The sequence below is a fragment of the Fukomys damarensis genome, unplaced genomic scaffold (assembly GCF_012274545.1).
Source record: "Fukomys damarensis isolate Sample0158 unplaced genomic scaffold, DMR_v1.0_HiC HiC_scaffold_33, whole genome shotgun sequence".
In the NCBI taxonomy this organism is placed as follows: Eukaryota; Metazoa; Chordata; class Mammalia; order Rodentia; family Bathyergidae; genus Fukomys; species Fukomys damarensis.
Genome location: NW_022900945.1, coordinates 25782137 through 25806234, shown reverse-complemented (window position 1 = coordinate 25806234; position 24098 = coordinate 25782137). Strand labels below are relative to the sequence as shown.

At 36.6% G+C, this 24098-nt stretch overlaps 1 protein-coding gene across 7 annotated transcripts in view; it reads left to right on the top strand.

Annotated features, from left to right (window-relative positions):
- Positions 1–24098, top strand: part of Evi5 (ecotropic viral integration site 5) — a 216369-nt gene that overhangs the window by 107776 nt on the left and 84495 nt on the right. For all 7 annotated transcript variants that reach the window (XM_010644910.2, XM_010644913.3, XM_010644909.3 and 4 more), the window contains 3 exons: positions 5565–5699; positions 21859–21999; positions 23604–23762. In XM_010644910.2, the coding sequence (XP_010643212.1) occupies positions 5565–5699; positions 21859–21999; positions 23604–23762 (435 nt within the window). The remainder of the gene's footprint in view (positions 1–5564; positions 5700–21858; positions 22000–23603; positions 23763–24098) is intronic.

The window sequence follows — 24098 nt, the reverse complement described above, 5'->3', positions numbered from 1 at the left end:
AGTCATTCTTTATAAGGTTTCTCTCTCTCTTTCTCTCTCTCTCTCTTTCTCTCTCTCTCTCTCTCTCTCTCTCGATATGCTGGGGATTGTCTGGTAGACAGGCACTCTACCACGAAGTTATGTGTTCTGCTCTTTAAAAAAATTTTGATTTTGAGACAAGGTGTCAATAAGTTATCCAGGGTGGCCTTGATCCTCCTGCTCAACCTTCCAAGTATCCAGGATTACAGGTCTGTGCCACCATGCCTGGCTTGGTTATAGTCTTTTAAATAAATGACCTCTTGCTGAATATCAGCCATCATAATTTTGAGCATTTTCATTTGGTAAAATAAACCATACTAAAAGAAGCTTATACATATTTTTAATATACCACTGATTCTTAGAATGCTATGTATTTAAAAATATGTTAAGCTCATATACTTGCTATTAAGTGGCTAAAGATTTACAGCATAGTCTTTATAATTCATATATCATTATTATCCATAAAGAATTGGTCCTAATGAAAATATTTTTTGTTTGCATACATTTGGAAAGAGTTAATTTTTATTTGAAAAAAGTGATAATGAAATTGTCTTATTAGAATTAGATTCATTCTGAATACAGTATTGAAGAAAATTACCAATGCTTATATACTTTTCATTATATTTGTATCAATAAGCATAAAACCAAAATTTCCTTAAACTTGAAACAGTAAAGTTAAAAAATACCTACCTGGATGGCAGGCATGGTGGACAGGAGTATCACCATGAGTTTGATACCAGCCTGGTCTACATAGTGAGACTTTGACTTAAAGAACTGAAACGAAACAAAAAGAAAATACCTACCTGTTAGAGTAAACTGAGGCATGACCAAAGCCACCAGTGCAGGCAAAGTGAATCAACAAAGTTTTATTCCCAGGCTGGGTGAAAGCTAGTCAAGGGCAACAAAGCCATTGACCCTGGGGTCTTGGGTGAGGGGAAACTTTATAGGGAAGTTTGGGAAGTGGAGCAATAGTGCCAACAGGAGTGAGAAAATTCTGTCCTGGAGTGGAAGAAGTCTTCTGATCTGGGGCAGAGGAAGTCTGGTGGTCTCCAGGGGTATCTAGACCTGCAGATGTTGCTGCATGGGTCAGTCTACTTATCTCGAACCCAGACCCGAGCTTTGGCTTCCTGTTATCCTTTGCACCTTGCAGGATGTGAAACCACATTGCCTGGAAAGTTTTTCTCTTCTGCTTGAGCTGGGGTCTGACACTACCTATTCCAAATGGTGGAACTTTAAAAAAAACAAAACAAACAGCCTTCTGTTTACCACAGTTTAGCCTTGAGAGTTACCATAATGTAACAACAGTAAGTACTGCAACAACTGGGAGAGGATATGTGAAACTACTTCATTCAAAGAAAGAGATGGCTAGCATGAATAAAGATGACAGTGAAGATGGAAAGGAACAGCCAAATGTACGAATTAGAAGAAAAATGACCAAGATTTTGTGATTGTATGGTACAGGTTGAGTAGAAAGGTTTTGATTTGGTCATTTATTATGTGGTGGTGTCCTTATCAGGACAGGGAACATATGAAGAAGAAAAGATGGGGAATTAAGTTTTGACATGTTGAATGTGAGATGAATACAAGGCCAAACAGATGGGAGTTGACCAGTAAGAAATTGTGCATACATATTTATAACTTAGTAGAAAGTTGTGGGCTGGAAATATGCATTTGAGCATCATTGTTAACTTTGTCCATAATCCCAGGGTTTCAACATTTTGTATGTCCCCTGCCCCCTTTCTTCCTGTCTCTACCTCCACCTTCATTGTTTTACTGTTTTATAGATCATTCCTTGGTGCTTTCATGTACTACCTGTATCTAACAGATTAAAGACAGTATCAGATACTGCCTATACTTGTAAACTATGGAGACAGTGCATGAAATCATGCAGGATGAATCTATAAAATAGAGAAATGGAACGATTGTGAGAGAGCATACAATGAGAACTTAAGGACTACTGATTTTTATACACACACATACATAAAACAAACACTTTTAGAAAGTAATAAAATTCACAGAGGAATGGAGAAAATCAGAGAAGAACAGAAGTGTAAGCTTTAAATCTAAGAGAGGAAAGAATTTTAAGAACGTCCAGTTTGGCTGGGTATGGTAGTGCACACCTGTAATCCCAGCACTGGGGATGCTGAGGCAGGAGGATCCCCATGAGTTCAAGGACAGCCTGAGCTAATTAACAAAACCCTGTCTAAAAATAAATGGCCAGTTTGATTTTTTGAATATCATGGAAAGAATTGAATGGTAAAGGAGTGTTCATTGTTATTTATATTATCACTGGATATTGATACTGTTAGTGGCTAGAAATTTTATCAAGGAAGACTGAGCTGGATTGTGGGTTGAAGAATAAATGGGCAGTAAAAGGAGAAACATTTTAAACTGTGGAATTCAGAACTTGCCCTTTGAGTGATAGAGGACTAGTACAAATTTTTGACTTAAAGAATAATATGGTTAAAAGTGTTTTAGGGAACTGGTACTAGTATTCACAGTGGATTATTATAAGATCAAAATGGCAAGAGAGATCAGTTACTAGAGAAATGATGGTAAGTGAAAACAGTAACGGGAAATATTCTACAGCAAAAAAAGTCTTACTGTTCTTTGCTAGGCAACAACACTGAGGATGAAGGATTTTAGGCCAGGGGCAAATAGAGAGATCAAGGAAAGGAATTGGTTTGAGGAAGACAGTGATAACCTTCGTATTAAGTTTGATTTGAATACAGGACATTTGTGTGGAAATGAAACTTGAGCTGCTGAGAATCGTAATACTTGGTATTTGAGAACCAGTGTGATCTCAGAGTTATGATCATAAAGATAGCTGAGGATTAAAGGGAGTACTTTTGAGAGCAGAGCTTTTAAACTTAGGGTATATGGAAGCTTCAGGGAGGTCTGAAATTGCATGTAGAACTTAATGGATATAAATTTTTTTTGTTTTGAAAAAATGAGTTTCTTGTGATTCTGAGAGTCTGTGACTCCAAAGGGTAAATACATTGCTGGAGAGTGAAGCAGATGACTGATCATAAAAGTAAAACTAAGAACCAAGACCAAAGAAGCAAGATAAAACTAGGATCAAAAGTTGCAAAAAAAAAAAAATGACAGTAGAGGGAAAAATAATGAGAACTATTAAATTAGACATTTAATAAAACCTAAAATATACACATTCATATTGTACTGTTCCACCAAAAGTACTCTGCATTCTATAGATACTATAGAATTTGCAGTATATTAATTGATCATTGTCATGATGGCCAGAGAATTAAGAATTGTTTTATAGACTCTGTTGTAGCAAAAAAGTTACATAGTATATTTACAATTATTTTAATCCAGAGGCTAATGTTTAATATATAAAAGTATAAGATGTTTACTATCCAGATTGATGTTATCAGAGCATTTCAGCCCTTTTTAAAGTTTACTGATAAAAAGTTGTTGCCAGTGCTGTATTACTGTAGAGTTTTATACTTGGTTGAAACAACTAGTTTCTGCCAAATCAAAGATTTCATTTTATTCAGGCCTCATGAATTTTATGTTTTCTGAGCATCTCTTAATATAGGATGTTGGCAGACAAATCTGAACTACAATTAACAGGACTCTAGATTAAGGTCAAACAATTCTTGTAGTGCCCATAAAAAAGTATGTTCTTACTAAATTGAGGTACCACTAGTCATTCCAAAAGTGTGTTTTCCTTATTTGATAACGTTATATTTGTTAAGGTGATATACCTGTTGCAGATACATTTTATTGTTTTATGAGTATAAAGAATTAATGGTAGTTCATTGAATTAAAAAGTCATCATTTAGACATCGTCTGGGATCTTTAGGACAGGAGAATACCAAGTATTTTAATTAAGCATTGTCATTTTTAATAGTTTTCATTTGCCACCCATTTTGCTCTTAATGTATTAAGTAGAAAGAATCATTCTTTACTCATGCCAATCCAGTAAGAGATTGCTCTCCATGACTATTTTATATTTACCACTTTTTCTTTACTATAGGAGTTAATTGTGAAGTAATAGGCAATTTGCTTTAAAAAGTTTCATAATGAGGCATTAGATATCTTTTTGCCTTTTTACAAAAGTTGTTGTATAGGCATTAGCTTAAAAAGAATTTCTTGCTAAGTGTTGTAGCACACACTTGTAATCTTTGCTACTCAGGAGGTTGAGGAGGATACCAAGTTTGAAGACAGGGTGGGCATCTCAGCAGGATCCTGTCTCAAAATTGAGTTACAAAGGGCTGGTGGGTATAGTTCAGTGTTAAAGCACTTACCTGGTATGCATGTGGCCGAGTTCAATCCCCAGTACCAGAAAAAAAATAAAAAGAGGGGGATTTCTTTTTTTTCTCTCTCTCTCATTGAGTTTATTGGTACATTTTAGGCATACAGTACACTTACAATCATCATTGGGATCTTGTACCTTTACATGACAGGTCTTCGTTTTCATTTTTTCCATTGTCCCTGCCCTCCCTTCACCAAGAGGGGGATTTTTTAAGTGGCTGCATTGGTATTAGTGTATGAGTAGGAAAAGAAATTGGAAGGTTTTATACTTCTATGATTAATTTCTCTGTACAGCATCTGCTTTTTCTCTGCTTCCAGTATTATTTACATGTATATTTTTTAAAGAAACCTACATTTCTAAGGCAAATAATGCAGTTTTGTTCTTTTTGGGGAGTGTAAGGTGGTTCACCTATAGTTTATACCTTGTTTTATTGCTATTAGATGAAAACAGAATTTTCAGGAAATGTGCATTTATCTTCTGTAATCTCTTAACAGTGCTGTCCCATATTAAAAGAAATAAAAACAGGTAAAATTAATATTGTTTACTTCAATATATTCAAGATATTTTTTAACATGCAATCAATATAAGAATCATTGAGTTTTTTTCTTTTGTTTTGAAAGTGTGGTACCAGGGATTGAACCCAGGGCCTTGCACTTGCTCTAACAGGTGTTCTACCACTAAGCCACACACCCAGCCCTTTCCCTCTCTCTCTCTCTCTCTCTCTCTCTCTCTCTCTCTCTCTCTCTCTCTCTCTCTCTCTCTGTGTATGTGTATGTATATATAAATTTGGGAGGTACTGGGGATTGAATTCAGGTCTTTACGCTTGTGAGGCAGGTGGACTTTATATTGCTTTTGAAGTCCAGTTTATATTTTATACTTATCACCTGCCTCAATTTGGATTAGCCACATTCCAAGTGCTCAGTATCCATATCTGGATAATGGCTTCACTATTGTACCGGTCAGGTCTATAGAGTCAGAACAGATTCTTAGTGTCTGGATGGACAGGTAAAAAGTGATTATCTTATATGAATTGGATTTAGTAATGTAATAACTAGTTACCATAACTCAATAATGTAGTTGTTTATAAAGATACTTGAAATAGCTCTTTATTTTTCTTGTTGGGAAGTATTTTTCTCATTAGAGGAAATATACAGGGGATATTCAGTAGATAGAATTTTTAATACCTGAATTATTTGATTAAATTATTTTTACTTTACATACATGTTCATGCTTCCACAAAATTTCATTATATTTTTATAACCTTTAGCATAAATGCAGCTCCAACTACAATGAAGATTTTGTGCTACAGCTAGAGAAGGAATTGGTTCAAGCCCGACTGAGTGAAGCTGAGTCTCAGTGTGCGCTAAAGGAGATGCAAGATAAAGTCCTGGATATAGAGAAGGTAAGAAACTACTGTATATAAATGCTGTCTACTCCTAAATTAGACAAGAGATAAGCAGGCAATCATTGCTTACTGAGCAAATTAGACTTGGGTGTTTTTACATTTTAAAAATCTTACATATTCGTGCTGGGAGTGTAGGTCAGTGGTTGAGCACTTGCCTAGCAATCCCCAGCAAAACACGCACACACCCACACCCACGCACACCCACCCACCCACACACACACACACACACACACACACACACGCCCCATATTAGAAACTAAGCAAAGAAAAACAATTTTGTTTTTCATACTGGTGGATCGAACTCAGGACATTGTGCTTGCAAGGCAGCCAGTGAAGAAAAACAATTTTTAAAACTGCCAATTCTTTGTTTCCGCAGTGATCCAGGCCTCATATTTAAGGATAAAAATGGAAATTAAAGCCCTTTTAGAATAAAAGGACCAAGATAATTTTTATGGGAAAAATATTTAAATGTTAGAAGAGACATAGAAGACAGAAATCAATTTTCCTCAAATATTGTATTTTTTTTTGTAAAAGAGATGAGATGAATACATAGACATTCTGGGGAAATTTTTTCTGAATGTAATTGCTAAAATTCTTCAAGCTAAAACAAGTTACCTCAGGATATATAGGCAATTCCTCTTAGCCTGAGTTGTACTTATTTATAAAAGTTAACTTTTTCATGATATCACAGGACATGAAGGCCTTATAGATAAGTAGTGGAACAAGGAAACTTGTTAGGTTTTTTTATAATCCTCAGATCTGAGCATCTGTGTGCTAGATCACAAATTCCTTGTTTTCTCATCTATAAAATGATTGACTGCCTGGGCTCTATGTTGAATTTGTTCTTTTTCATCTAACTTGAGTCAAGAAGGCTCCATAGATAACAGACATAAAACCTATTGTTCTTACCTATTTCTTAGTGAAATAGAAGTGTAATTAGAGTCAGTAGTGGAATAATTTTGCTATATATCTGCTCACTAGTTGTATATTATGTGACGGATTCATTCTCTGATTTGTTGTGAAAAATCAATCAACATTGTTAAAAGAAATACATAACAGAATATTTGGTCTAACTTTAGAGTAGTATTCTGAGCATCTTGATTTATGTAAGAATATAAATTTTGCAGTTGTTCTAAAGACTTTCATTATTTTGTACAAAGGGTCCAGTTCAAAAGCACATTTCTTGCTGAAGGTCAGTGACATGTACCTGTAGTCCTAACTACTCAGGAGAATGAGGAAGGAGGATCACTTGAATTCACAGCCAGCCTGGGCAACATAGCAAGACCCTGTCTTGAAAGAAAGGGGTGAGGAAAAGAGGAGGGAGAAAAAAGGGGAGGGAAGGATTTATAAAATTGCTATGTTGATATTCATGTTTTAGAGTAGAAAGGAAATTGGAAAGTTGCATTATGGTTAATTTCTTTGTGCAACGTTGTCCTTTTCTTCTAGCAATTTTTTCTAAAAATTAAATTTTATTGGTACTTTTTAGGCATACAGTATAATGACATTCACTGCTGGAAATTTGTACCTTTACATAATATATCTTGATTCTCATTTTTTGCCCATTCCCCTGCCTTTCCCTTCAACCTCTCTACCCCTCTCTGTTTTGACTTTGTTTCCATTTTTTCATTTTCTCATGTTAAATCCATCCCCTTCTTTCCTTTCCCCAACCCCTCCCACTTCACCTTTCCCTTTGCACCTTTTCTTCCTACTTCATATTATCTATTATACATTTTGATCCTTATGTACACTTTCTGTTTCTCACAATAGAGAAACTGTGGAATTTACACGTGTGTCCTGTTTATTTCACTTAAGAAATGGCCTCATGTACATCCATTTAGCTATAAATATATATAGTTTCTCATTCTTTATGGCTGAGTAGTACTCCACTTTATATTAAAAGCACACACATGTTTTCTTTATCCAGTCTCCAGTTGATGGGAAATTGGTCTATTTCCAAGTTTTAGCTATTACAAATTGTGCCACTATGAACATGGGTGCTCATATATCACTGTGGTATGATTATTTTTAATTCTTTTGGGAAGATACCGAGCAGGGAATAGATGGCTCAAATGGGACCTCTAATAATAGTTCTTTGTGGTTTCTCCATACTGATTTCCACAGTGGTTGTACCTGTCTACGCCGCCACCAGCAGTGGAGCAGGGCTCCTCTTTCCCCACAGCCCTTCCAGCATTTGTTATTGGTTGATTTTTTTGATAGCAGCCATTCTTTCTGGGATGAAGTAGAATCTTAGTGTTGTTTTCATTTGCATCTCTTCAGTGACCAGTGATGCTGATCATTTTTTCATATGTTTATTTGCTCTTTCTACTTCTTTGTCTGAGAAATGTCTGTTCATTTCAGATGCCAATTTGTGGATTGTCTTTAAATTTGAAAGGTCTGGTTTTAAAAATTTTATATATTCTAGATAATAGACCTTTGAGGAACAGCTGGTAAAATTCTTTTTCCCGCATTATGCATTGTCTTTTCATGCTGTTGGTGTTTTCTCTTGCTGTGCAGAGAGCTTTTTTTGTTTGTTTGTGTACTGGGTGAACTTGTGACCTTGTGCCTGTGAGGCAGGCAGAAGCTTTTTAATAAGAAGAGATCCCACTTGTTGACTTTTTGTGCTAGTTCACAGGTAACTGAGGTTTTGTTCATAAAACCTTTTCCTGCACCACTGTTCTCAAGAGTTCTACTTAAACCTGTCTTCCAGCCAATTTAGTGTTTCTGTTTTATATCTATTTGAAACTTTAATCCATTAGTTTAATGCATGGTGAGAGTCATAGATCTAGTTATAATCTTTGGCACAAAACCCAGTTTTTATAGCACTATTTATTAAAGAAGCTATCTTTCCTCCAGTGAGGGTGTTTGGCTCCTTTGTCAAAGATGAGGTGGCTGAGTGTGTCTGGAGTTGTTTCTGCATCTTCTAATTTGTTCCACTGATCCTTGAGTCTGTTTCTTTGCCAGTACCATGCTGTTTTTTACATAGTAGCTGTGTAGTATAGTTTCAAGTTGGGCATTATGATACCCACTTCCTTGTCTTTGTTGCCTATAATTGCTTTTGCTATTCTAGGTCTCTTCTTATTCCAAATGAATTTTTGGATTGTTTTCTCAAAGTCTGTGAAGTATGCTGCTAGAATTGCAATTGGAATTGTTTTCAATCTGTGTAGCAGTTATGGAAGTATGGCCATTTTCACTCTATTGGTTCTTCCTACTCAATGTTTCTGATATCCTCTTCGATCTTTTTTCAGAGTGCTATCGTATAGTTTTCAGAGTAGAAGTCTTTGATTTCTTTTGTTAGGTTTATTCTTAAGTACTTCATTTTTTTTGGATGTTATTGTGAAGGGAGTTGTTTCTTCAGTTTCTTTTTCAGCGAGTCTATTGTTTGTGTACAGGAAAGTTACTGATTTGTGTGTGTTGACCATGTATCTAGCTACTCTACTGAATTTGGTATTAAGTCTGGAAGACTTTTGTTGGATTTCTTGGGGTTTTCTATATAGAATATCATATATTTTTTTTTCAGCTTTAATTGAGTTTATTGGTACATTTTAGGGATACAGTACAGTTACATTCATTGTTGGAATCTCGTACCTCTACATGACAAGTCTTGATTCTCATTTTTTCCCCTTACCTCTGCCCTCCCTTCACCCCCTCCACCCCTCCCCATCTACAAACACTTTATTTTCATTTTTTCATTCTCTCACATTTTTTTCTTTTCCCTTTTTACTCTTCCCCTACCCATCCCACCTTCCCTACACCTTTAGCTCCTTTGTTCCCATTTCTAAATGTCAGTAATCTTATTAGAATCTTATGTATTGTTGCAGATTATTTACACCAGGGAAACTATTTGGTATTTGCACATGTGTGACTTATTTATTTCACTTAGGAGTATATCTTCAATATATATCCATTTTCCTATGAATGAATCTATTTTCTCATTCTTTATGTCTGAGTAATATTCCATTTTATAGAAAAACCACAACTTCTTTATCCAGTTTCCAACGGATGGGCAAATAGGTTGTTTCCAAGATTTAGCTATTACAAACTGTGCCGCTATAAACATGGGTGCACATACTTCTCTGTGATATGATTCTTTTAGTTCTCTTGGAAAGATACCCAACAGAGGGATGGCTGGGTCAAATGGAACCTCCAGTCCAAGCTCTTTGAGGTATCTCCATATTGATTTCCATAGTGGTTGCACTAGTCTGCACTCCCACCAACAATGGAGGAGGGTTCCTTTCTCCCCACAACCCCGCCAACATTTGTTATTGTGTGATTTCTTGATAGCAGCCATTCTTTGTGGGGTGAGGTGGAATCTCAGTGTTGTTTTCATCTGCATCTCTCGAATGACCAGTGATGTGGAACATTTTTTCATATATTTTCTTGCTGCTTTCACTTCTTTGTATGAGAAATGTCTGTTCATTTCGGATGCCCATTTTTGGATCGGGTCTTTATATTTGGGGGGACTGATTGTTTTGAGTTCTTTATATATCCTTGATAATAGTCCTTTGTCTGAGGTACAGCTGGTAAAAATTTTTTCCCACATTGTAGATTGTCTCTTAGTTCTGCTAATGGTTTCTTTTGAAGTACAGAAGCTTTTTAGTAAGATGAGATCCCAGTTGTTGATTCTTTCTGCTAGTTCCCGTGCTACTGAGGATTTGTTCATAAAGTCTTTTCCTATACCAATGTCTTCCAGAGTTCTGCCTAACTTACTTTCCAGCAAGTTTAATGTTTCTGTTTTAATATTTAGATCTTTAATCCATTTGGATTTTAATTTAGTGCATGGCGAAAGATAAGGGTCTAATTTTAATCTGTGACAGGTTGATATCCAGTTTTTCCAACACCATTTATTAAAGAGGCTATCTTTCCTCCACTGAGGATGGTGAGCTCCTTTGTCGAAGATGAGGTAGCTGAGTACATCTGCATTTGTTTTTGTGTCTTCCAGTCTGTTCCATTGATCCTCAGGCCTATTTCTTTGCCAGTACCATGCTGATTTTATCACAGTGGCTTTGTAGTATAGTTTCAAATTGGGAATTGTTACACCTGGTGCCATGTGACTGTTGCCTATAATGGCTTTTGCTATTCTAGGTCTCTTGTGGTTCCAAATGAATTTTTGGATTCTTTTTTCTAGTTCTGTGAAATATAGTGTTGGAATTTCAATTGGCATTGCATTGAATGTATATAGCAGTTTCGGTAGTATGGCCATTTTCACTATGTTGATTCTTCCTACCCAGGAGCAGGGGATATCTTTCCATTTTTTTATATCCTCTTCGATTTCTTTTTTCAGAGTGCTGTAGTTTTCAGTGTAGAGATCTTTTGTTTCTTTTGTTAGATTGATTCCTAGATACTTCATTTTTTTGGATGCTATTGTAAAAGGAATTTTTTCCCTTATTTCTCTTTCTGTCTGTCTGTTATTTGTGTATAGAAAGGCTATTGATTTTTGGGTATTCACCTTGTATCCAGATACTTTACTGAATCTGTCAATTAAGTCTAGAAGTTTTTTGGTGGAGTTTTTTGGATCTTCAATGTAGAGTATCATATCATCAGCAAATAATGATAGTTTAACTTCTTCCTTTCCTATCTTTATTGCTTTAATTTCTTTCTCTTGTCTAATTGCTGTGGCTAATGTTTCCAGAACTATATTGAAGAGAAGTGGCGATAGTGGGCATCCTTGTCTTGTTCCTGATTTTAACATGAAGGTTTTCAGTTTTTGGCCATTCAATATGATGTTGGCTGATGGTTTTTCATAAATAGCCTTTATTAAATTGAGGTATAGACCATCTATTCCAATTTTTTGCAGGGTTTTTATCATGAATGGGTGTTGAATTTTATCAAATGCTTTTTCTGCATCTATTGAGAGGATCATATGGTTTTTGTCCTTGACTTTGTTAATATAATGTATTACATTCACTGACTTTCGTATGTTGAACCACCCTTGCATCTCTGGAATAAATCCGACTTGGTCATGATGGATGATCTTCTTAATAATCCTCTGTATTCTGTTTGCTAGTATCTTATTAAGGATTTTTGCATCTATATTCATTAAGGAGATTGGTCTGTAGTTCTCCTTTTTGGTTGTATCTTTCTCTGGTTTGGGAATCAGAGTGATACTTGCTTCCAGGAATGAATTTGGAAGTATAGCTTCTCTTTCAATTTCATTGAAAAGTTTGAAGAGTAATGGTAGTAGTTCTTCTCTAAATGTCTTGTAAAATTCAGCAGTGAATCCATCAGGGCCTGGGCTTTTCTTTGTTGGTAAGTTTTTAATTACATTTTCAATTTCACTGATTGTGATTGGGGTGTTTAAAATGTTTTTATCTTCTTCGTTCAACTTTGGTAATTCATAAGTATCTAGAAATCTGTCCATTTCTTCTGTGTTTTCCATTTTATTAGAGTACAGGTTCTCAAAGTAGGTGTTCATGATCCTCTGGATTTCTTTCGGATCTGTTGTGACTTCGCCTTTTTCATTCCTAATTGCATGGATCTGAGCCTTTTCTTTCCTTTTTTTGATAAGATTAGCTAAGGGTTTGTCAATTTTATTTATTCTTTCAAAAAACCAGCTCTTTGTTTCATTTATTTTTTGTATCGTTTTCTTAATTTCAATTGCATTGATTTCTGCTCGGATCTTTATAATTTCCTCTCTTGTTCGAGCTTTGGGTTTTTCTTGCTCTTGTTTTTCTAGGAGTCTAAGTTTCATCGTTAAGTTGTTTATTTGAGCCCGCTCTGTTTTCCTAGTGTGGGCATTCAATGTTATGAATTTTCCACGTAGAACTGCTTTCATTGTGTCCCAAAGATTCCTGTATGTTGTATTGGCATTCTCATTTATTTGTAAAAACTGTCTAATTTCTTCTTTAATTTCCTCTGTAATCCATTGATTGTTTAGGAGAGTGTTGTTCAGTTTCCATGTGCTTGTGAAGTTTCTATAGTTTCTTGTGCTATTGATGTCTAGTTTGATTGCACTATGATCTGATAATAAACAGGGGATGACTTCAATTTTTTTGCATTTATTTAGACCTGTTTTGTGAGCCAGTATGTGGTCTATTTTGGAGAATGATCCATGTGCAGCCGAAAAGAATGTATATTCTGGTTTTTGGGGGTGGAATACTCTATAAACATCTATTAAGTCCATGTGTTCCAAAGCTTGGTTCAGTTCTATTATTTCATTGTTGATTTTCTGCCTAGTAGATCTGTCAATTTGTGATAGTGGGGTATTTAAATCCCCCACTACAATTGTATTAGTGCTTATTTGGTTTTTCATGTTACTTAATATTTGTTTTATATAGTTGGGGGCATTTATATTTGGTGCATATATGTTTATGATTGTCAGCTCTTCCTCTTGAATTGTTCCCTTTACAAGGATGTAGTGTCCTTCTTTGTCTCTCTTAATGAGTTTTGGTTTGAAATTTACTTTATCTGAGAATAAGATTGCTACCCCTGCTTTTTTCTGGACTCCTGACGCATGGAGAATTGTTTTCCATCCTTTCACTTTCAGTCTATGGACTTCCTTTTGCACTAGGTGTGTTTCTTGTATACAACATATTGTTGGATTTTGCTTCTTAATCCATTCTGCCAATCTGTTTCTCTTGATTGGTGAATTGAGGCCATTAACATTGATGGTTACAACTGATATATTTTGACTTATTCTTGTCATGTTTTTGTCCATTTGTTGACTCTTTTTACTTTTTCTCCCATCTCCTTTTAGTTTCTTGCCTTGCCTATTTGATTTGGTCTGTTGGGCCTCATGTTATTGTGAATTTCGTTGTCCTTTTCTAGGATATTGTTTAGAATTCCTTGCAGTGCTGGTTTGGTGTTCATGAAATTTCTCAGGTGCTCTTTGTCGTGGAAGTATTTTATTTCCCCATCTATTTTGAAAGAGAGTTTTGCAGGATACAAAAGTCTAGGTTGGAGATTCTTTTCTTTTAGGACTTGGAATACCTCACTCCAGGCTCTCCTTGACCTAAGGGTTTGTGTTGAAAAGTCTGCTGTGATTCTAATGGGCTTCCCTTTGCATGTGATTTGTTTCTTTTCTCTTACTGCTTGTAGTATTTTGTTTTTCTGTTGGATTTCTGGAATCTTGATTATTATATGTCTAGGTGTAGATTTTTTTTGATCGTGGCTAGTTGGGGTTCTATATGCCTCACTTATCTGTATGTCTAATTCTTCCCTTCTGTTTGGGAAGTTTTCTGTCATTAATTCTGTGAAGAGCTTTTTTATATCATTTGTGTTTTCTCCTGTTTTTTCATGAATTCCTATCAGTCTTATGTTATTTTTCTTTGTATCGTCTAGGAGTTGTTGGATTGATTTCTCATGATCCCTTACTGTTTTTAATAGACCTCTTTTTTCACGGTCACTGACTGCTATCCTATCTTCTATATCTGAAATTCTATCTTCGCAATCTTTTATTCTGTTGCGTACACTTTCAATAGAGTTTTTAATCTCCTGGATATCTGTTTGAATCTGTTTTATGGATTCCATTTCTTTCCTCTGTTGGGCATTCATTGTTTCCATTTCTTTCTTATGCTGAGTCTTCATGGCTTCTATCATAGTCTTGAGCTCATCTATTTTTTTGTCAGTTTCTGCTCTAGAGTCTCGAATCATGACTTCCATTTTGCTCATCATCTCTCTGGTTAACTGGGAAATTATTTCTGATTTGAATTTTTCTAGAGCCTGATTGATCTGTTTTGTTACCTCCTGTGCTATGGGTCCAGGGAGTCCTGTTGGTTCACTATCAGACTTTTCATCCTCATTTGTCCTACTATTTGCCATTGGTGAACTGGAAATCTGTTTTTGTGTCTTGCTTAAGTGTTTTCTCATTTTTATTTTTATTGTTGGGTTGTCCTTCTTTAATTCCTGGTATTACTTAAATCTTCCTAATATAGTTGTGTTTTAGCTTTTGAGTTTCTAATGACTGATAGACATCCTCATTTTCATAATATCAGAGACAACAACTCTTTAAATCAGTCAAAACCCTTTATCCCAATTGATACATTCAGCAGCCCAATAGGATCAGGCACAGCTTGCCAACTGACCACTTGTGGTAGTCATTAATGTATCACCTTTAACTCATGTGAATTAAATTAATTTCAAGAAGCAGCCCATAGTATGTTTGCAGTGAATATGCTTTTCAATATAGCATCTTTACCATTTAGGATGGGGGGTTAGACTTAGAACAAGAGGATTAGATAAGTGAAAGAATTAGAGCAGATTTGAAGTGAATCCAGAGGTTGTACAATTACCTTACTATCTTTACAAAGCTATTAACTTCAGGGGGGATAGAGAGAGTGCAGGAATAAGGACAAGAATATATCCCCTTAACAATAACAGGCGCTTGCCTTCCCTTGAAGGTACAGAGCCATGAGTGAGGTAAAATGACTGGAGAAAAGAACATAAAGAGAAACCCCTCCTAAAAACAAAAAATAATAAAAGAAGAAGTCTGAGTTAGGGCAGGAGCCGCAATAAAAAGGGAGATGAGGGATAATATGGTGGAGCAAGAGACTGAGTTGGAGAGAGAGGACAGAAAAAAGAAAGAAATTTTAGGGTGGAATGAGGAAAAGAAAAAAGAGAGAGAGATTGAAAAAAAAAAGAATTTGAAGGGCCTCTTTCAGACTGTCTCTGTTGTCATATTATACCACATGTATAGCCATATGCAGAACCGAATCCCCTGGTCTCAGCTAGCCAATGGCATTTCCCCACGACTGAGACTGAACACAGTCTACAAGGCCTAACTTGAGTTTCCCTATCCTCAGGGTTGAACTCCACTCAGTTCTATTACAGGTTTCCCCTGCCCTTTCTTTAAAGATGTTCAAAGTTGGGAGCTCAGAAAACTACCCTTCATGAGAACCTATGCCTCTGTAGAGTTGGTCTAAGGACTGGCCCAATCAGGAGGCTTGAGAAGGGGGGAGGAAGGTCGTGAGGGTGTTTCAAGGGCACCCGCGCGGCTACCTTCCTCACTGGGTCTGTTGTCGCGCAGTCCGGGAGGTCGCGCACCCGCCGGGTGATCTCAGGCAGGCAGGCAGCTGAAGAGACCCCCTCCGGGGTCTTTGGGTCCTTGCTGGGTCTGTGTCGCACAGTCCGGGAGGTCACGCACCCGCCGGGTGATCTCAGGCAGGCAGGCAGCTGAAGAGACCCCTCCGGGGTCTTTGGGTCCTTGCTGTGTCTGTGTCACGCAGTCCGGGAGGTCGCGCACCCGCCAGGTGATCTCAGTAGAATATCATATTGATTGTAAATAATGACCGTTTGACTTCTTTATTTTCTATCATTATTGCTTTTATTTTTTTCTGTTTTGTAATTGCTGTGGCTTATATTTCCAAAGCTATATTGAGCAGGAGTGGAGATAGTGGACATCTTTGTCTTTTTCCTGATTTTAATGTGAAGGCTTTCAGTTTTTGACCATTTAGTATGATACTGGCTGTTGGTTTTTAGATGGCTTTTATTAGACTGAGGTAGAGACTTATCTATTCCAATTTTTTGTAGGGTTTTTATCATGTATGCATGTTGGATTTTGTTGAACACCTTTTCTACATCTGTTGAGGTGATCATATGGTTTTTGTCTTTGGCTCTATTAATATAGTGTATTATATTTATTGATTTGTGTATGTTGAACCATACCTGCCTCCCTGGGATGAATCCCACTTGGTCAGGGTATATGATCTGCATTGTACTTGCCAATATCTTATTAAGGATTTTTGCATGTGTGTTCATTAGTAAAATTGGCCTATAGTTCTCTTTTTAGGTTGGATGTCTCTCTGCTTTGGGTATCAAGGTAATGCTTGCTGCCAGGAATGAATTTGGGAGTATTGCTTCCCTTTCATTAAACAGTAGTTTCAATAGTTCCTCTCTAAATGTCTTGTAGAATTCAGCAGTGAAGCCATCAGGGCTCAGACTTTTCTTAGTTGGTAAGTTTTTAATTACATTTTCAATTTTGTTGATTAATACTGGATTGCTTAGAATTTTTAGGTCTTCTTTGTTCAACTTTGGTAATTCATATGTATCTAAGAATCTGTCCATTTATTCTGTGTTTTCCACCTTATTGTATATAGGTTATCAAAGTAGGTATTGATGATCTTCTGGATTTCTGCTGGGTCTGTTGTAGTTTTACCCTTTTCAATCCTAATTGCATGGATTTTTATCGTTTCTTTCCTTTTTTTGGTAAAGTTGGCTAAGGATTTGCCAATTTTGTTTATTCTTTCACAGAACCAACTCTTTGCTTCATTCATTTATTCATTCATTCATTTATATTCTCTTAGTCTGTATTGCATTGATTTCTGCCCTGATCTTTATAATTTCCTTACTTGCATGAGCTTTGGGTTTGTTCTGGTGTTCTTTTTATTGAAGTTTCAGGTTCAGCATCAGGTTGTTTGAGTTTGCTCTGTTTTCCTAATATGAGTATTCACTGTTATGAATTTCCCCCATAACACTGCTTTCATTGTGTCCCATAGATTTTGATATGTTGTATTTTTTCTTATTAATTTTATTGGTACATTTTAGGTATACAATATAATGACATTCATCATTGGGAATTTGCACCTTTATGTAATCTATCTTGGTTCTTATTTTTTTCCCCATTCCCCTGCTGTCCCTTCAACCCTCCCACCCTTCCCTATTTACAAAGACTTTGTTTCTATTTTTTTCATTTTCTCATATTAATTCCATTCCCTTTCCTTTCCCCTATCACTCCCACTTTCCCCTCCTCTTTGCCCTTTTCTTACTATTTCACATCTATTATACCTTTTAGTACTTATTTGCACTTTGTCACACCAGAGTGATATGTTGTATTTGACATTGTCATTTAATTGTAGAAACTGCCTGATTTCTTTAATTTCCTCTGTGACCCATTGGTTATTCAGAAGTGTGTTGTTTAATTTCCATGTTTTTATGAAATTCTTGTCATTTCTTTTGCTGTTGATCTCCAGTTTCCTTGCATTGTAGTCTGATAATATACAGAGGCTAACATCAGTTCTTTTGAACTTACTTGAACATATTCCATGAACAACACCCGGGCGTCCTGGCGCACGCCTGTAATCCCAGCACTTGGGAGGCTGAGGCAGGAGGATCACTGTGAGTTCGAGACCAGCCTGGGCTACATAGTAAGTTCCAGGTGAGTCTCAACTACATAGTGAGACCCTGTGTCAAAAAAAAAAAAATAAATAAATAATAAAATAAACCAAAAAAACCCATATTCTATGAACAAGTACATGGTCTCTTTTGGAGAATGACCCATATGCAGTGGAAAAGAATGTGTGTTTTGATTTTGTGGGGTAGAATACCGTAAATATCTGTGTGTTTGTTTGTTTGGTTTTGTACTGGGAATTGAACTTGGGCCCTTGTGTTGCAAGGCAGGCAGTGATACCACCGTGCTAAATACCCAACCCACTGTAAACATCTGTTAAGTTAATTTGTTCAGGAGTTCGATTGAGTTCTAGAATTTCCTCATTCATTTTCTGTCTGGTTGACCTATCTATTTGTGACAGTGGGGTATTGATGTTCCCCCACTACTTTTGTATTGCCTATTTGATTTTCCATGTCTGTTAGTATTTGTTTGATCTCGTTGGGCATATTAATATTTGGTGCATATATATTCATGATTATCATCTTTTCCTCTTGGATTTTTCCCTTTACAAGGATGTAGTGTCTATCTTTGTCCCTCTTAGTGTTGGTTTGAAATCCATTTGATCTGCTAATAGGATAGCTACTCCTGCTTTTGAGGGAGTTCCTGTCACATGGAGTATTGTTTTCCAACCTTTAACTTTAAGTCTCTGAGTTTCTTTTTGTTTTGTTTTTTTGGTTTGTTTTTTGAGACAGGGTCTCACTAGTAGTTGAGACTGACCTGGAACTCACTTTGTAGCCCATGCTGGCCTTGAACTCACAGTGATCCTCCTGCTTCAGCCTCCCTAGTGCTGGGATTATAGATGTGCACTTCCACACCCAGATATGAGTTTCTTTTTGAATTTACTGTGTTTCTTGTATGCAGCCTATCATTGCATCTTGCTTCTTGACCCATTCTTTTTCTTTTGATTGGTGAATTGAGACCATTAACATTGATGGTTATAACTGATACGTATTGATTAGTCCTTGTCATGACTTTTTCTTTTTGTTGGATGCTCCCACTTCACATTTAATTTCTTGTTGTGCCTGATGGATTCATTCTGCTGGGCTTTCTGGGGCTGTAGTTCTCATTGTGTTTTCCTAAGATACTGTTTAAATTTTTTTTGAGTGGTGGTTTGGTATTCATGAAGTTTCTGAGGTGCTTTTTGTCATGAAAATATTTTATTTCTCCATCAATTTTGAAAGATAGTTTTGCAGGGTACATCATTCTTGGTTGGAATTTGTTTTCCTTTAGGGCTTGAAGTATGTCACTCCAAGCTTTTCTTGCCTTCAAGGTTTGTGTTGGTGTGATTGTGGTGGGCTCTCCTTTGTATGAGATTTTGTTTCTTTTTTCTAACTGCTCATAGGATTGTGTTCTTCTGTTGGGTTTCTGAGATCTTGACTTTTATATGCCTACATGTAGATTTGTTGATCATGGCTAATTCGAGTCCTGTATGCCTCACTTAACTGTATGGGAAAATTCTTTCCCCCTGCTTGGGAAGTTTTCTGCCATTATTTCTGTGAACAGTTTTTCTGTGTTGTCTGCCTTCTCTCCTGTTTGTTCATTGACTCCCATCAGTCTTATGTTATTCTTCTTTGCATCATCTAGCAGCTGCTGGATTGATTTCTTGTGGTCCCTTACTATTTTTAAGAAATTTTCTTTTCCTGGTCACTAATTGCAATCCTATCTTCTGTATCTGAAATTCTGTCTTCACATTGGCTCATTCTACTGCATAAACTTTCAGTGGAGTTTTTAATCTCCTTGAAATCTGTTTTTATCTGTTTTATGGATTCCATTTGTTTCCTGTGTTGTGATTCTGTCATGTCCCCCATCCCCCCCGTCCTCTATTTTTTTTTTCTGTGTCTGCTCTAGATTTATTAATTATGTCTTGCACTGTGGACATAGTCTCTGTTGTTATCTGAGAATTTATTTCTGTTTATTAATTATGTCTTGCACTATGAACACAGTCTCTGTTGTTATCTGAGAACTTGTTTCTGATATCATGTTTTCCAGATCCTCTTTCGTTGCCAGTTCAGGTAGTCCAGGTGGTTGAGTATGAGATTGTTCCATCTCATTGCTCTTTGGGGTTGCCTTAGGTGATCTGAGAGTTTGTTTTTGAGACTTGTTTACGTGCCTTCTCATTTCAACAGATGCAGCCTGCTGCGCCTTTATTGAGGCAACTTTTTGCTCACCCAGTGGTCTTTAATTCTCAGGAAGTGACCAAGTGGCTTTTTCTCTGCTGCTCCCCACTGTACCAATTCCTGTGTTCAGAGTGGTGGCCTTCTGGGTCCCTGCACTGTCCTGTTGTCCGGGTGGGGTTCTGGCTGGGGTCTGTGTGCATTTGGGTTGGTGCCTAGGTGTGCCTCTGGCTAGGGCCTGACCTCCTTTTTAGCTGTAGTCTGGGAGGGCCTTTGGCTGGGGGCGGTGCATTTCCAGGCACTGGTTTCTGTGTGGGCTTCTGTCTAGTGTCTGCGGGCATTTACCACTGGTATTGGGCTGGGTCTGTGGCTATTGCTTGGGCACCTGTGCATCTCTTTTCCAGGAGGGTCTTTGTCTGGGGCCTGTTGGCCCAAGTGGCTGAGGTCATGTCAAGGCCCTGGCTGGACATGCCTACAGCTATACCTCTCTTTCCACATCAACTTTTCACTGGTATCTGCCTTCTAGCAATCTTCTTAATGCATAAACAATAATTTTATTATTTTCAATTAAAATATTTAAGTCCATCATAAGAAGATATATTAATTTATGATAATAAGTTTATTGCATAATTCTTGGGTGCTAATATTCACGTTTGTTTTAGAGATAGAAAACTGTAGAATCAGGCCTTGAAATCTCAATACCATAATACCTTAATTTACCTAGGTACTTTTCCTGGGGCCTAATTTAAATCTCTTTGTAACTCTCCAGAGCAGTTTAATAATGCACTACCCACATGGGTCTTAACAGTAGGAAAAAAAATTGATCTAATTGTTGTACTTGTGAAATATATATTTAGATTACCTAGTCCAAATAGACTTGGAGAGTTCTTTTCATTCAATCTTTAAAATGTAATTTAGCTCAGTGGTTTCACCTCCTGTCTTGCAACCGTGAGGACCTGAGTTCGATCCCCAGTACCAAAAAAAAATTAAATGATATTCATACTTCATTTGGAGTTCTAATGAGAGTTAATAAGTTCATTGCCACGTAGAAAAGCATTTTAAAGAGGTGATCCTTAACTTCTATTACTGTTGGCAAAGTAGAGGTAGACTTTATGTCTTCAAAAAAAAAAATAAAGTTACACTCATATAGTCTTGGTGGGAATGTAAAACAGTGCAGCTACTTTGGAAAAGTCTTATCATTTCCTGAATTAAATTTAAAATGATTACCACCTGTGCCAGCAGTTCTTTTTTTTCCCCCCTCCTGGTACCAGGTATCGAACTCAGGACATTTTGCTGGCAAGGCAAGTGCAGTGCCACTGACCTAAATTCCCAGACCTAAGCCAGCAGCTCTGTTCCTAAACATGTACTTAAGAGGACTGAAAATGTACATCTGCACAAAAACTTGTATACAAATATTCTTAGCAGCAATATTCATAATAGTTACAAAACTGCAAAAATACCCAGATTTTTCATTAACTAATGAATGGATGAATACAATGAAGTATATCAATATAGTGTAGTATATCCATATAGGCTTATTTATTAATGCGCCTTGAAATATTGTAGTAAGGTAGTTACCAAAAGCCTCATATTATATGATTGCATTCATGTGAAATGTCCAGAATAGGCAAATCCCTAGACCTAGAAAATAGATTTATGGTTGCCAGGGGCTAGTATATTGGGAAAATGAGGAATGAAGAATTATCACTAATTGTCATAGGGTTTCTTTTTTGAGTGAAAAAGGTATTATGAAATTATATTATCATGATGGTTGAACAACTTTGTGAATGAAAACACTGACTTGAATATTCAAAGAGTCATTTTTATGGTTTGAATTGTATTTGCATAAAGCTGTATAAAATTAAATACAATTATATATGATACAAAAGAGCTCATGCTTCATTTATTTAAAAATCTCAAATTAAATTTTCTCTCATTTTAGAGGAACAACTCTTTTCCTGATGAGAATAATGTTGCAAGACTTCAGGAGGAACTCATTGCTGTGAAACTGAGAGAAGCAGAAGCCATAATGGGTTTGAAAGAACTTAGACAGCAAGTTAAGGATTTGGAAGAACATTGGCAGGTATATTATTATGTATTTTTAAAAAGAAAGTAAAACACCAGTTGGTATTAGTTTGAAGTAATTGATGATCAACAGTAGATGAGTTTAAAGTGAGAGAAACCTTTCTTACTGTCAAAATTGGAGCACATTTATGAGTTGAAATTACATTGAAGCTATTTTTCTATTTTTTAGTCTTACACTGAAATGAAAATTACAAAGTAGGTCATATTTTTATTGTTGCATCATTATGCCTTATATAAACCATTCTAAAGAGCCAGAAGAAAATATTCCTTTTATATAGTGTACATTTTTCTTAAGATAATATTAATGCATTGTTGTTCAATGTAAAATATCAGAAGGATGATGCCAATATAAATTTATAACTTCTTTTGAAAATGTTTTTTTCTACATAAATGACATTTAGCTAATTATATGCCCCCAAGTTTATCCATGTATGAAGGAAACTGTTGACAAGGAATAATATGCAATGATCTGTAAGATAGACAAGAAGCCAGGTGTGGTGGTACACATCTATAATCCCAGCACTCTGGGAGGCTGAAGCTGGAGGATCACAAGTTTGAGTTCAGTATGGGTGACATAGTCACCAGTGCGACCCTTTTTCAAAAAGAAAAAAAAGGACTGAGAATGTAGTTCAGTATGAAGGCCCTGGGTTCGATTTCCAGTTACCACCACCTGTAGGAATGGGGAAGGGGACGTTATTAGGACTTTTGCTGTGGGTTCTGGCCTGTGAGCCACCACAGTTCAAGGCAAATTAAAGAATAGACAGGAAATGAGACTTAGAGTGAATGATGAGGCTGAGTCTTAGGACCTGATGGCAACAAAAAAAGCCCCCAAGCACACCCAGTATTTATTGAGTACAATCATGAGAAGGAATAGGGAGCCTGGGAGCTTTGAAGTCATCTAGTGAATTACTGCCACCCCTGGCATGATGCCACCAGGTAGGGCTGTCAGGGAGTCAGCACTGCTTATCTTGCTAGGATAGAAGAAACCGGTATTGGGACTAGGCGCAATTAACAAGCAGCCTACAAAGTCAGTGAGAATTCAGGGGAAAGGATTTTAATTGGGGTCATGCTGACTTCAGCTGAACGTAACTCAGCTGAGCCCTGCCACTTCACAGACCAAGACTTTGGCCTTGGTGATAGCCATTAGCAAAGGAGCAATGCTAGCCCAACTCTGCTACCTGACATGCGCACTTGAGTCACATAAGGCTTTAGTCTGACTCCCAGTATAAAGCAGTGTAGCCAACTTAAAGAAAGCAAGACGCATTAGCCACTTATAGCCCACCAGTTCTGGGCAGGGATATCTGCTATAACCACGAGGAAAAAAAAAAAAGGACAGAAGAGAGTTCTAATAAATGACATAGTTTCAAAATAGTGATCTTGGTTTGAGTGGGTGGGAAGGACGGAGAAAACATCTGAAAAAGACTGAAATAGGCTTTGATATTGCCATCACTTTTAAAATTTTTAAACTTTAAGAAAACTTTTAAAATTTACTGGGGATTTTCTGGGGAAATGCTTAATATAGTACAACTCTGAAATAACACGCTCTGTAAGGCTCTTATCTGCATACTGACAGTGTTTGTGGAAATATTTTTTACGCTTTAGCGCCACTTATCTCGTACAACTGGGAGATGGAAAGACCCTCCTAAGAAAAATGCTGTGAATGAGTTACAAGATGAACTGATGACCATTCGACTTAGAGAAGCTGAAACACAGGCAGAAATTAGAGAAATAAAACAAAGGATGATGGAAATGGAAACACAGGTATGATGAGAAAGCCCAGTAGGTTTAAAAGTATCATTAGCAGATCAGAGTTTAATGCATAGCTTATATCATTCCTGGAATAAAGGTAGAAGATGAAGATATGAAACTCTGTAGCCTACAGTTTTCTAGCCCAAATGAAGAGTGCTAAAAGTTGTTTTCTTTGATTTCAGAGTTTTAATTTCTGCTTTGCCCCATTCATCAAAGTTTACACAAATAATTATATTAAGCAAATCCATTTCTTTATCAGATAAAACTCATAAAGCTGACTTGTTGCACAACTTGAGAGGGAGCATTTATGTAGAACAAAATTTTGCAACCTCAATATTTAACATTATG